The 13137-nt window shown below is 47.0% G+C and overlaps 1 protein-coding gene across 2 annotated transcripts in view; it reads left to right on the forward strand.

The window, feature by feature from the left end:
• The window catches only part of Ano2 (anoctamin 2), a 343664-nt gene that overhangs the window by 102262 nt on the left and 228265 nt on the right, over positions 1-13137 (forward strand). For both annotated transcript variants that reach the window (XM_016006375.2, XM_016006378.3), the window contains 3 exons: positions 335-486; positions 3368-3422; positions 5920-5971. In XM_016006375.2, coding sequence (XP_015861861.1) covers positions 335-486; positions 3368-3422; positions 5920-5971 — 259 coding nt within the window. The remainder of the gene's footprint in view (positions 1-334; positions 487-3367; positions 3423-5919; positions 5972-13137) is intronic.

Below are 13137 nucleotides of genomic sequence, written 5' to 3' on the forward strand. Positions count from 1 at the left end.
ATTGCTGGAGTCCCCTTGAGGGTCTCTACATAAATTCTATATGCATTTACCTAGTGGAGGTGTGGCAGTTTTCTCGTAGTGGGCCTGTGGTTTCTCTAAGATGTTGGGGCAGTCAGAAAGTTTGGAAGCTGCATGTTTCTTTGCACTGGCCACCTCCACAGCACATGTGACTGAGAGGGCTTTTGAAAAGCATTGAAGGTAAAGACAGGTGCCTGCTTACTCCTCCCACCCTCTCCCTTGCCCAGCGTATTTTCCCCAGGGACCTATGCCCCTTGCTCTTCTTCATGTGTCGCAGGTGGCATCCTTTTTAGACCTCTGCTTTGTTGTTTTGTAGATGTACGAGATCAAATCAGGAGGCAGCATCGCGAAGAAGTTCAGTGCCATTCTGCAGACGCTTAGCTCACCCCTGCAGCCCAGGGTTCCCGAACACAGCAACAACAGGATGAAAAACCTCTCCTATCCCTTCTCCAGGGAAAAAATGTACCTGTGAGTATGGGGGCCTCTTGGGCAGTCACATGGGAGAGGGTGGGGAAGGACCTCCCATGCCATTCCATGCCCGATCCTTGAGAGTTTGGAAATGATGACCCTGGGACCTAGGAGCCAGGTAGAGGAAGTAGCTGTCTTGGGAAAACAGTTCCCATGCCTGTGACTGGCCTTTCTCTGTGAAGTCATTTGAAACATCCAGGGACATCCATCTGCTTCTTGGCCACTGTAGAGGATGGACGGGGAGCCAGAGGACAGCCCGGTGTAAACTGTGGAACTCCGTGAGAAGCAAAGTGCTCACCTTGTGGGGAAGCCCCTCTGCCAAATTTATCTGATGAAACCAAGAGAATGTGGGAGAAGGTTCTAGATTTGTGTATACCCATTGCCTACTCACGCTTTCCTTGATTCTGTGGAAATGTTAACTCCACCCAGGAGGTGTAAATAGAAATCTCTCTATGGGAATGGCCATTTGGGAAACTTCTAGAAGGGATGACCCTGGTAGGGACGTGGGAAATGAAAGGTGCAGCTGTGAGGCAGAAGCCATGAACTAGGAGCTCACGTGAAAGCCTGTAGCTACGGGGGTTGTGTGTGTGGTAAGAACTGAGTGAATCAGGCAAAGAAGAGACGTCAAGGCCCAAGAAGAAAGGAAGAGCCTTCATTTTGTTCCCATAGAGATAGGGTTTCTCTATGTAGTTTTTCATCTTTCCTGGAACTCACTTTGTAGACCAGGCTGGCCTCAAACTCACAGAGATCCGCCTGCCTCTGTCTCCCGAGTGCTGGGATTAAAGGCATGTGCCATCACCACCACCGGCAGGCCTTCGTTTTTTAGAAGCGGTGTTTCTGTGTTCATTAGAGAATGCCTCCACCAACTCTCCACAATTGATAACAATTCTATGAATGTGAATATGCTGTTTCATAGCAAGTTCCCATCTACCTTTGTGACCTTATCCTGCAAAGAGGAAACCAAAGTTCCTCAGCCCAGGGCCATGCAGATGTAAGGACCAGCATGGCACCCCTTTCTCGTACATGTGTATATTATAGTTTGATCGTATATACTGCTCCTTTTCATATCTTATCTTCCTCCCATTCCTACTGAACCCCTTCTTCTTCTTCTTTGGTACTTCCATGTCTTTCTTGCTTTTGTGACCCACTGAGTTTACATGACTATGGGTCCAAGGTTATACACAGAGCATGAAAACTGTCCAGTAGCTGTACCACTGAAGGAAAGGACTCCCCTTCTTCCAGTGGCTATTGATTGCTAATGGCTCCTCAAGAAGGGCGAGACTTCCAAAGCCCCTCCCCTATCTATGATGGAGTGTTGAGGGGTCCAGCCTTGTGCAGGTAACTACAGGGGCTGGGATTCCACGGGTGCAGTGTTGTGTCTGTAGGATTACCCTCCTGCCTCTCCTGTAGTTCTCACACTGTTCCTTCCTCTTCAGCAATAGTCTCTGAGCCTCGGAGTGAGTGATGCAGATGTTCCGTAGAGGGGTGAGCATTCAACAGCCACCTACTCTCAACACTCTTTACCAGTTACGAGTCTCCACATTTATGTCCACTTGCTGCAAAAAGAAGCTTTTCTGACCAAAACTTTGAGTGCCTTTAGTCTTGTGTATGAATACATTTTTAGATGGTAGTTTGTCAACATGTCCACTTACCAAAGGGACAGCAGTAGGTTCTCTTAAGGCCTATGACCTTTTTTTGCCATGAGCTTTTGTCTCGGTTACAATACCAGGCATAGAGTTCCTCTCAAACCCAATGAGAAAGTGGTCGGTTGTCTCCGTGACAATCATGCCACTGTTTGACATCTTGCTTGACAGATCAGTGTATCACACAGGGTCCCCAGCTGATGAACCTGCTACTCTCGCTGTCTCTGGCTTTTTCCATGCTTCCTTCTCCTAGGCCTTCATTCATGTGGGTGCTGGCCTCTGATCCGCTGTCGCCCACACACTGCCCTTTGTTTCACTTCTGCTATCCTTCAAGGCCAGTTAATAACCAGGTTCTTTTCTAGAAATTTCTATGCTTCTCAATCAGAAGTCCGAGCTCTGTCTTTGACCTTGCATAACCACAGTCTACACAGCAAATGCTTCACTTGACATCAGTTACACATGGGACTGGTGACTCCCAGGAGCATAAGGAGAAGGTCCAGTAATCTGTGTCCTCAGCAAGGACGTTGACACAGAGAACACTCCAAAGTTGCTGTGGGACTTTGTATTATTTGATGTTTTGAGACAGATTCTTGCTATGCAGACCAGGCTGCCCTGGAACTCTAGATCCCTCTGCCTTTCAAGTGCCTGGATTCATGGGTGCTTTTTTTTTTTTTTTTTGGTTGTTGTTGTTATTCAATGTATGAACACTCACAGGCCTTTCATGAATGAGTTTGGTATCTACCAATGGAATGATAGTGAGAATACAAAATGGAATTTTGAAAGACAAATAGTTATAATCCCCATACTCCTAAACTAGGCTCTTTTAAAAAATTATTTTCACTGTGTTTGTCCAGATGTAGGTATATTTCCCACCTGCTTTAATTTTGAAAACTTATCATGGCATAATATTTTTTACCACAAACTTTCTATTTACAAACTTTTCATATTTACAATTGTCAATGCCTTCATGACAATCTTGCATATGAATTTTGAAGCTGAATAACTTTGTACTGGATATTTTTATAACATTTTTCTCCTGCTCATTTATTTTCATTGTAAACAATTTCTGCAATGAGTTTTCAGAATTCCTGGGTCAAAAGAAGCATCCATGTTGTGTGTCTGAGTTTGTGAGAACTTCCATGTCTTGCTTCCTCAGGGTTTGCCCTGGGCTGTGGGGACAGCGGTGTCAGGGTAGGGTAGTGAAGTGAGTTCACCGTTCACTTTCTTGGCTTCTCCAGGTACAACATCCAGGAAAAGGACACCTTCTTTGACAACGCTACACGGAGCCGCATTGTAAGTAAAGTGTGTGCTGGGCTAGTAAGGGCTTTGGGAAAGGCTGGATTTGTGGTTAGCAGGGCATTTCCTCTCTCTCCCTGCTATCTCTCATCATTACTTGCCTGGAGTTGCCTAGCAACTCCAACTGTAAGGTATCCAAGAGCTTCCCCATCCCAGTGGTACATGAAAGAGCAAATAAGTTCCCTTGCTACGGTTTGAGGGGGTGTTTCTGCTTATGAACTCCCCATGCAGAGCTTTCTTAGAATCTTGGAATGAGGGACTGTCAGAGATGGTAGAACTTGAAACCAGTTAACTTACAGCTAAAGAAATCGAGGCTCTGAGAAGCAATACATCAGCTATAATCATATAGATTTTTAGCATCTATATTTACATAGATACTATATGTAGTTATATATCTCTCTATATATTAGAAGAGGACTAGAAGTTGTCCTGATTGCTGGGATAGTGTGCCTTTTATGAATATTTTCTCTTTCAGCCACCATGGCAAGGACTCATGTGATTTTATTTCACAAAAAATGCTAATTATCCAGTTTGCCCTATAATAAAACAGAGCCAACGTTCCTGACTATAGCCTTTCCTCCCTCCTTCCTACCCTCCCTCTCTCCTTCCCTTTTCCTTCCTCTCCCCTTTCTTTCCTTTCATACCCATGATTTTATTTGTGGTGGATGTTTGATTCTAATAAAAATCTGTGTCTGGCCTCTGTTCCTGTGGCCCCATCTCCAGCCACATAGTATCTTCATTTACCCATCAGCCAGTTCTCTACCACTCCTGAGAACACACAGCCTGTTGGCAGAGGAAGGCAAGAGGGAGCAAAACTTACCACCTTGTGGGAAGTGCAGAAGTAATAGTTCTTAGGAAAGCGCTTATATTTCCAGTGCTGAATAGGTAAGGGAGAGAGACTTAGAAGGACTTCCCGGCCACCTGGGTCATATGGATGGTAAGAAGGGTCAGGGAGCAGGCAAAATCATTTCCAAGACACATAGACAAATGGCCTTTACTCTTGCTTTCAAGATGTACAGGAAAACATCTCTGGCCCCTACATGCCATGTTTTAGGAAGAATTAAAAATGAGCATATGATTTCTTTTCCCTTCCTATGGAAAGCGGTGTAAACTTCCTGTTTTCTTTGATGCTATTATAAGTCAATTAATTCTCAACATGGCTTGGCTCCCACACTGTGGGGAGAGTCAGAGGGTGTGGAGATTAACTGATCATTGCAAAGCGCTTGTAAAATAATACAATGCCTTATAAATGCTGTTCCTAATTATTATTACTATTGAATTACCGCTGTATTAGAAGCAGAATTAAACACTCTTGAGGCCCGATCTGCTGGAAGCTATTTATTTACCACTCCCTCTAGGTCTGCGGCTGGAATAGAAGAGTGTGAATAATGATAATGAAACACATCTCTCACTCATCCCTTCTTCTAGAAGCTTCCTTTTCTATGCTCTGCCTTTTTCTCAGTCTACCCCAAACTATGAGAAGAACAAAAAAGAGCCTCGAGTTTCATCCTGACCACCCTGGCCTTTTGACTGGTGTCTCATTTGCATCTGTGACTGTTTTCTGTCCCCTTCCCTTCTTTGTTGGCCCAGCCATTTACTCCCTTCTTTCAGATAGGATACCCTTGCTTGGCCAGGCTGAGGCTTGGGACCCATCAGGAAGTCATTAGATGGCCATCAGTGAGCCACCTGTATCTTAGGTTCTCTGCTAGGAACACCCCTCCACGTGAGAGATAGCCTCCACAGTCTGATGGTGCAAGAGTCCTCTGGAGCTTTTAGGCTTGTGGGACTTGAACTGCCACAGAGCAGGAGGCCCACAGACTCCCACTTCTGCTGTAGGAGGAAGCTGCTGTGATTGGGCAGGGTGCGAACTCCGGAACAGTTTGGGCAAATGAGAATGCCGGGATAGGCTGTGCGCTTCCGCACTAAGCACTGCCATGTTCGTGGTCTTCCAGAGACTTCCTAGTTCTCTGTCAGGGTGCTCCTAGAAGAGGAACAGACGCTCCAATGTGGGCTCAGGCCCCTCTACATCTGACTGTATGCCCTGTGCTGTCCCAGCATTCCCTCAGGCTCTCCTAGTTAGCATGTGCCTCTGACTAGTGGAGTAAGCAGGTCTGGTAAGGGAGCCCCACCTTCCCTGAGGCTCCCACACAAAAGAAGAGACGTTTGTCTGGGAGACAAACCCCGCCACTTCCTCCCTGGCCCTCTGGTCCCCCCCCCCCCCCTTTCTCTCACTGCAGCCAATTTATAGCTCTTTATTGATTCATTTTTGTTTCAGGGTGGGAAGGAATGAGGGGTGCGTGTGAGGGGTTAAATTCTTTGCTTCCTCAAAATACTCAAGCTTGAATGGGTTTGACAAGTAGGCCATGAGCTCCGCACATGCTTGGCGGCCCCTCCCTCCAAATGAGGCCTGTGCCTCTGTCCCAGCCAGCCTGCCTCACAGGGTGGTGACGCACATGGTCCAGGCCTTCACAGCCCTGCTGTCCTTCCCTTTTAGGTACATGAGATTCTGAAGCGCACAGCCTGTTCTCGAGCCAACAACACGATGGGTAAGGAACCCTCCAGTGCGGTGGTCCATGAGGCGGCGAGGGGCTGGGGGCGGCCCTGTCAACACCTTCCTTGGTGGGCAACAGGGAGAGCAGCGGACCCACGCCCCACAAGCACGGCTGCTTCAGCTTAGACTGAGCAGCCAGTCTGTGCTGTGGAGCAGAGGCGCCTACAATACACGGCGCCTAGGGTGCTCCCAGGCTGTTGAAACCTCTCCGGGACGTCTGGTTCATGATGGTTGAAGGCTCCTTCCTCTTTCTAGTACTGTGTCCATCTCTCACTGTGGCTGGATCATTCAGCTGCAGTTCTCTTCTCCTGCTTTGCTTCTGGTTGCGGCGATAAACACCATGACCAATAGCAACTTGGGCAGGAAGAGGGAAGCTGGGCCAGGGAAGCTGGGCCAGGAGCTCAACGCAGGAACCGGGAGGCAGGAACTGAAGCAGAGTCCGGGAAATTGCTCACTGTTTGCTCACTCCATGTGACATATTCAGCTGCTTTTCTTATACAGCCTAGGTTTACCTGCCCAGGGATAACACCGCCCACAGTGGGCTTAGCCCTCCTACATCAGTTAGCAAGTAAGAAAATGCCCCTTACAGATATGCCCATAGGCCACACTGTTGGAGGCAGTTCCTTAGTTGAGGTCCCATTTCCCAGGTGACTCTAGCTTGTGTGAAGTTGACCAAACTAACCAGCATACAATAATTTTAAGTAACCACAGCCCATTTTCATTTACTGTTTTTAGAAAGAAAAATATCTTAGAGGTCTTAGGTGGGCTTAATTCATTCATTTTCTGCACGAAGAAACTACTTCCTCCCCAAGAGAGGGTGAATGACTAACACAAGACTATTCAGTAAGGGGCTGTGAGGTCCAAATGTGCTTCTCATCAGCCCAGCATTCTCTCCACTGTGACTAGTGGAATCCATTCACCTTGTGATATGTTTTTCAAATATGAGTGTTCCTGTACCCTTGGATAAGGAGCCTCAGCATTTCAGAGTACACACACTAAGGCAGGCAGTCTGATGATAATGATGAGATGCATATTGTGGCAGAGGTAAAACCCTCCCCAATTTTATACTCATTCCCAGATCAAGTCACCGGTCCACTGATTCTCCTATGTGCTCTCTCTTTGGGGTTCTTACCAACCTTGTTCTCTTTCTTGCTCATTTTTACACTCATGGCTTTGATTCATAGACAGTGAGCCCTGGAGGCGTGTAGAAACCATTGTTTATGACCTTCTGCCTTTATGCACCCAGCTTTCTACTCTGTACATTCCACTCAGTTGACTTTATCTAATGAATTAATTTTAAAAATGCCAAGTTTATTAGTCCCATAACGATCACTAGTGAGTTTCTGACTGTGTTCACAGACGGTGACTTAACCTTTCTACATCCCAGTTTCTTTTGTGTGGGATGGAGATCATAAATGTATCTTTCAGAGTTTTTGTAAAGATTAAACAGGCAACTGTGAGTTTGCTTTATAAACTGGAAAGTCTTTAAAAGCTGGGGCTTTGGGAAGGGATAATCCCCAGGATTATTGGAAGGTCACAGGAAGCTGCCTGCTTCAACTGATTCTGTTTTCTTTTGCCTTTTAGGATTTAGTGTGTGTGTGTGTGTGTGTGTGTGTGTGTGTGTGTGTGTGTGTGGTCTCAAAGTTAAACATCGTTAGGATTTTGTGGTTACCTGGTAGTGGTCAAAATTTTACTTCCCTCTGAGGCATTCAAAAAAGCATCTCCTTTGAGGACCTGTTGTGTGTCAAAAGATGCTACAGAAGCCGAGGAATGCCAAGATGAATTTGACCTATTGTCTACCCTTCAGGGGCTCCTGGTGAAAACACTGGCTAGTTGTGTAAATAGGTAGTTCTGAGATAATGCTGCAGGTGCTGTAATAGTCACACACACAAGGAAACAGAAGCACCAACAGGAAGCAATTACCTTTCAGTGTCAACAGAAATTATCCAGCATCAGTTTCGTGACTCCCGGAGACAGTGGTGTGCCAGGGAAGATCACCAGTTACAAATGGCACTGGGAACACAGGAGACTTGTCCAGGGCTGCTTGTCGAGTTGGAGTTGTTTCAAGTGGACCTAGAACTTGGCCGTCTTTGCTCTGATCTATTCCTGCTTCCTTTGAAATGCTGTGAGCCAGTGGTGGGGTCTGGGTGAGTCTGAGGGCCAGTTAATGGCCCGGTAGCTGCTGCTGACACCCTCGCTTTGTACAGAGGGACAGTTGAACTGGGCTTCTCAGCAGAGGAGGACTTGGAAGGTGACTTGAATTCTTCCTTTGGAGCTCTTTGATTAACATATAAATCTCCCTGGTGGATCAGAAACAAGGAAGAACATGACAGGGTCAGAAACAGCAAGGGATACAACACTGTGAAGCTTTGAGATAACGTGGACCTTTGAGCCAGGAGATGTGTTTAGATTTTCTTGCCTGTCTCTCCGGTTTCATAAGAGGTGAAGGGAAAAACACAAATGGGCAGAAGGGACAGAAGTTCTCCAGAGAACTGCTGTCTTATGAATGGGAGAGAAAAAGAGAGAGCAGGGTTGGATTTGGTAGTGCAGGCACGACCCTCCCCGACCTGGATCTGGCCTTGGGTCTGGCCTTCTGTACGGCCGTTAGACTTGTGATCCACGTACAGTGTTTAGTCTTGTTCTCATTGCACTTAACTGCAAAATTAGAACACGGAAATGGCGGTGCGGATAACAGCAGGGCCACTGCCCTCCCACTCAGTCTCATCACTCCTTCTCCTTGTAGACAACACATTTTTATTGATGCCGGCTTTTGGAAGGCACCAGCCTATATATAAGCTGCATGGATGGACTTATTTATATTTCTGCCTTGTTCCACGACATTTCTGAAGTGGCTTACAAGGAAAACAATAAAACAAGCCTAATATAAATAATAAATTAAAAAAATAAGAACAAGGAAAAAAACACAAATTAAAATTGAATGTCTAAACTAGGAGAAAAAAACCCAATATAAATATCCAAACCATAAGGCTCTTGAGCTTCTGCAGTTGTGTTCTAAACTTAATCCTGAGCAAAGGGAAAGGGGCCTATGCTCAGTCTCATGTCTGTCCCTGCCAGCAGCCACATCCTTTGGGGTAGAAATCTTTCCCAAACCAATCACAGAAGTCCTTTCTTTCTTACTGCGCCATTTGTTCCTCCATCTAAGTACTAAGCATGGCTGGCCCTGCTGGATTTCCGGGATCAGATGAATGGGGGGTTCAGGTGATGTGGCTGTAGACTCCAGCAGGTATGCTCCAGGTGAATGCATGTGCAAGCTCTTCTGGATGGCCACTGATGAAGGAAGAATACATCTGTGTGTGTGTGTGTGTGTGTGTGTGTGTGTGTGTGTGTGTGTGAGAGAGAGAGAGAGAGAGAGAGAGAGAGAGAGAGAGAGAGTGAGAGAGAGAGAGTGAGAAAGTATATGTGAGTGTGTGTGAGAGTATGCATGAGTGTGTGAGAGTGTGAGCACATGTTGTGTGAATGTGAGTGTGTGAGTATATGTGTATGTGAGAGAGAGAGAGTGTATATGAGTGTGTATGTGAGTATGTGAAAGTGTGTTTGAGTGCGAGTGTGTGAATGTGTATGTGTGTGTGTGTGTGTGTGTGTGTGTGTGTGTGTGTGTGTGTGTGTGTGTTTCCTCCTGGATTATCTAAGGCTCTTTGGGCTCATTTCTTGAGTTCTTGACCTGATGAGCTCCCTCTCCATGCTTTGCTGTTACAGTTTTCCTGTGCCATTTGGGAGATAGGCAAACAAGTGCCTTAAAATTCTGGTAAAGAGAAATTGAAGGAGGGGTTGCTGCCAGGATCCTGCTGTGGATAGAGCAGGCGTCATCAGGGGAGTAGGTTTTATGAGCTCTGCTTTAACTGTTTATAGATAGTTGTCCTTGCTTCTGTGTGTTCTGTGGTGAGAGCTAAGCAGGTAGATCTCTGAACCAATAAGGCATTTATTATAGCCAAAATTCATGTGGATAGTAGGATGTTTTCCCAAGAACATTCATATCTTTAGTTCTTTTGGCCCATTAGACCCCCATGAGAAGCAAGTCCAACCAGTGTTACCGAATTCCATAACGTAATTGCTGATGAGCACACTGTGGCGGATTTAGGGCCAGCGTGAGTGGCAGCTTCCTTGGCTCTTCTCTAGTGTTCTGTAAGTCAGTCAACTGACAGTGGAAGTTATCAAGAAAGGTTTCCCAGAGGACTCGGAGGATGACCCTTTCATTCATTCAAAAACTATTCAAGACCTACTGGGTGCCATTCAAATTCTAGAGCTGGATAATATAGTAGCAAGTGAAACAGAAACAAATTTTTCTTTGCAGGGAGTTGACATTCTAGGGAAGGGAGATGGACAGTAAGCCAATAAACAAAATGGACTCGTCATGCAGGACATACATTTAAATGGAGGAGTAAATAAAGAAAGGGTCTGGAGATGGGGGTGTTTCAAGTGAGATGCAGAGAGGGACTTCCAGAGGAGGGGGTGATGAGTAAGCATGGGGCTGCCTGGGAGAAGTGATTCGTGCAAGGAAAGCAGTAAGACAGGGATCAGATGCAGCAATTGCAGAGTCTGCCATATCCTGGCGGCAGGAGTGCCGCATCCGGGACCCTCCAGGGAAGGCATCGGACCACCATTCACAGGAGCCCAGGGTGGAAATGGTAAGGTACCAGGAATGGCGCAGCCATCTGAAACTCACAGTGTCAGAGCCGTCTACCTCTCTAGACCTGTAAAGGGACGGAAGCCCTTGGGGTCGTAGAGGAATGTCCGTGTGCAGGTGACTGGACAGGAGGCCAGGAGTCTCAAGCCTTTCCCCTCCCTCTGAGGGGTGGGAAGCAGGAGGAGACCACAGACTATGCTGGTCTCTTCCTATCAGCTGGCGCAGGGCGGAGATGTATTGAGAAGGGGAACTGGATGGTAGGTACGTGCCTGGCATGGATGGAATAGTGGGTCCCTCCAGTTCTGGGATGAACAAGCTGGGAAACGGAGCAAGTCACAACCCCTCCCTGGCCCGTTTCTGGCCCACCAGGCAATGGGAATTCTGTAACATTGCTGGACCCCCCACCCAGCTCTGACGTGTACTAGAACCTGTGATTCTAAGGGGCCATGTGGTCTCCTTTACATATAAGACAATGAGGCCAGGGGAGGAACTCACCATTCTACAAATGTGCAAAGGAGTCAGGGCTCCGGTCAGGACCTGGGGTCCAGGACACCTGCAGACCTCAGAACGGGTGGGAGTGGATAGTTATAGGAAAAGGGATGCCAACTTGCAGGATTCAAATTAGTCTGTGAGGGTAATTAGAAGACGTCTGTCCTCCTGGATTAGCTCTTTGAAACATGACCTCAGGATATGGTGGCCGTGCACTTCCATGGCATCAGAGCCACCTGCTGTTCTGGTTACAGTTCCAGTCACCAGATTCCATAGGTGATGCTCTGAAATCTGCAGGGACAAAGTGTTAGGATGTGCGCTGTCACTGTCTCCTCGGGTGACTCCCAGGAACGCCAAGGTCAGCTAAAGAAAACGAGAAGGATGCAGGTACAGCAGGGTGGGCTGTTACAGGCGTCTTGACCTAATGACATTTAGGAATGTGGAGAGCATTGCAGAAGGCTCTGCCTCTTGGTTCTCAGAAATACCCAAAGGTAACCACGCCTGCCTTCAAAGAGCCCACTTCTTGTCGTTTTCTAAACTTCATCATAGGAGCATGCGGAAATGAATGTCCAATGTTCTAGCTACTGTAGCTAGTTCCCTCTCCTTGCCTTTCATTCTCCCCTCTTTGGAGAGGGTTGAAATTAGTATCAAAAAGGCAAAACAGGAGTATCTGACCTTGAGAAAGTGAGGGTGTGGTGTCCACCGAGGCCAGAAAAGGGCATTGAATCTCCTCAAGTTAGAGTTACAGATAGTTATCAGTCACCTGGTGTGGGTCCTGAAACTGAACGGGGTTCTCTGTAGCAGCAGTGGCAGCTCTTGGCCACTGAGTGATCTCTCCAGCCCCGGCACATTAACTTCCTAGGTTCCTCCCATCAGACCCCTGGAGAGGGAGCATCTCAGCCAGTTTCCACCCCGCAAGCGAGAGATTACAGGCTCATGTACACACTCCTCAGAGATGAACACTATTTACAAGCTAGGCTCTGCCTAGTGGGAGAAGCATGTGAGCGGTCACACCCTTGGTCCAGCCCCACCATGCCTTTTTAATCATTGTCACATTTCCCAAGGTCAGCTGCCAGGGCCCTGGATGTGTGCTCCATCATGCAATGCTTTTAAAGCATGCTTATCCATGGAGAGAAACCCTAGCCTTCTTGACCATATCACAGGAAAAACACCTTTCTTGCTCCTTCATATGGAAGTTATTATTGCCTTTCCATGGATAGAAAATTACAGATTGATGGAGGTACGTTTTCATGGACATTTGGTGTCAGAGCATTGAAATGAATGTATGCTCTGGGCATCTCCCCTCCTGCTCAGGAGACGATGTCTTAATTATTTTGACCGGAGCCAGACCATGGTGTGTGTTGTAAACATCTGGTTTATCATTCATCCAGCTGAACTGGTTTCTATTTTGTTAGAAGAAAAGGTTTGGGATTAAAGACATTTAAGTAATTAAGCACACGTCAAGACAATTTGGTGATGGGTAAATATAGTCTCTGTTAAATGTGCCGTCTGGGGGCTCTGGTTTAGATTTATGTCCGGCTGGAGTATAGGGATGAAAGCAGAATGCTGGGCTGAGCGGGCCCCGTTGTGGAGGGAATTAAAACCAAATGGGTTTTCAGGAGGACAGCACCATTCCTCTAAGTACCTGTCCCAGAGGATGAAAGTTTCCTTTGAGTTTGGCCCGCAGGGAGCAGAGCTGTGCTCTCCGCCACCCAGCAGCACTTGTAGGTTTAATGAGACTCTCTCTGGGAGGCGGACCATAAAGTCCTGCTTTTTGTTCTCACTTCGCGTCTGCGGAGCCAAAGGCAAGGCTTGGGCTTTGGATGCGCGTGTTCAGTTAGCCGTGGCAGGAGCCTGAGTCTATTCTGGTCCTGGTCTTTAACTCTGAGGCTTCTGGGTGTAAAGGGGTCATGATGCTGGGCCAGTCTCCCAGGCTGTTTAAAGTGTGACCCATGCTGTGTGACGAGGAATCCGTGCCTTTCCCTTTGGGGGTTAGAGTTCTAAGCAACAGGTATGCAGCTGCTGGA

This window comes from Peromyscus maniculatus, chromosome 3 (genome assembly GCF_049852395.1).
Source record: "Peromyscus maniculatus bairdii isolate BWxNUB_F1_BW_parent chromosome 3, HU_Pman_BW_mat_3.1, whole genome shotgun sequence".
Taxonomy (NCBI): domain Eukaryota; kingdom Metazoa; phylum Chordata; class Mammalia; order Rodentia; family Cricetidae; genus Peromyscus; species Peromyscus maniculatus.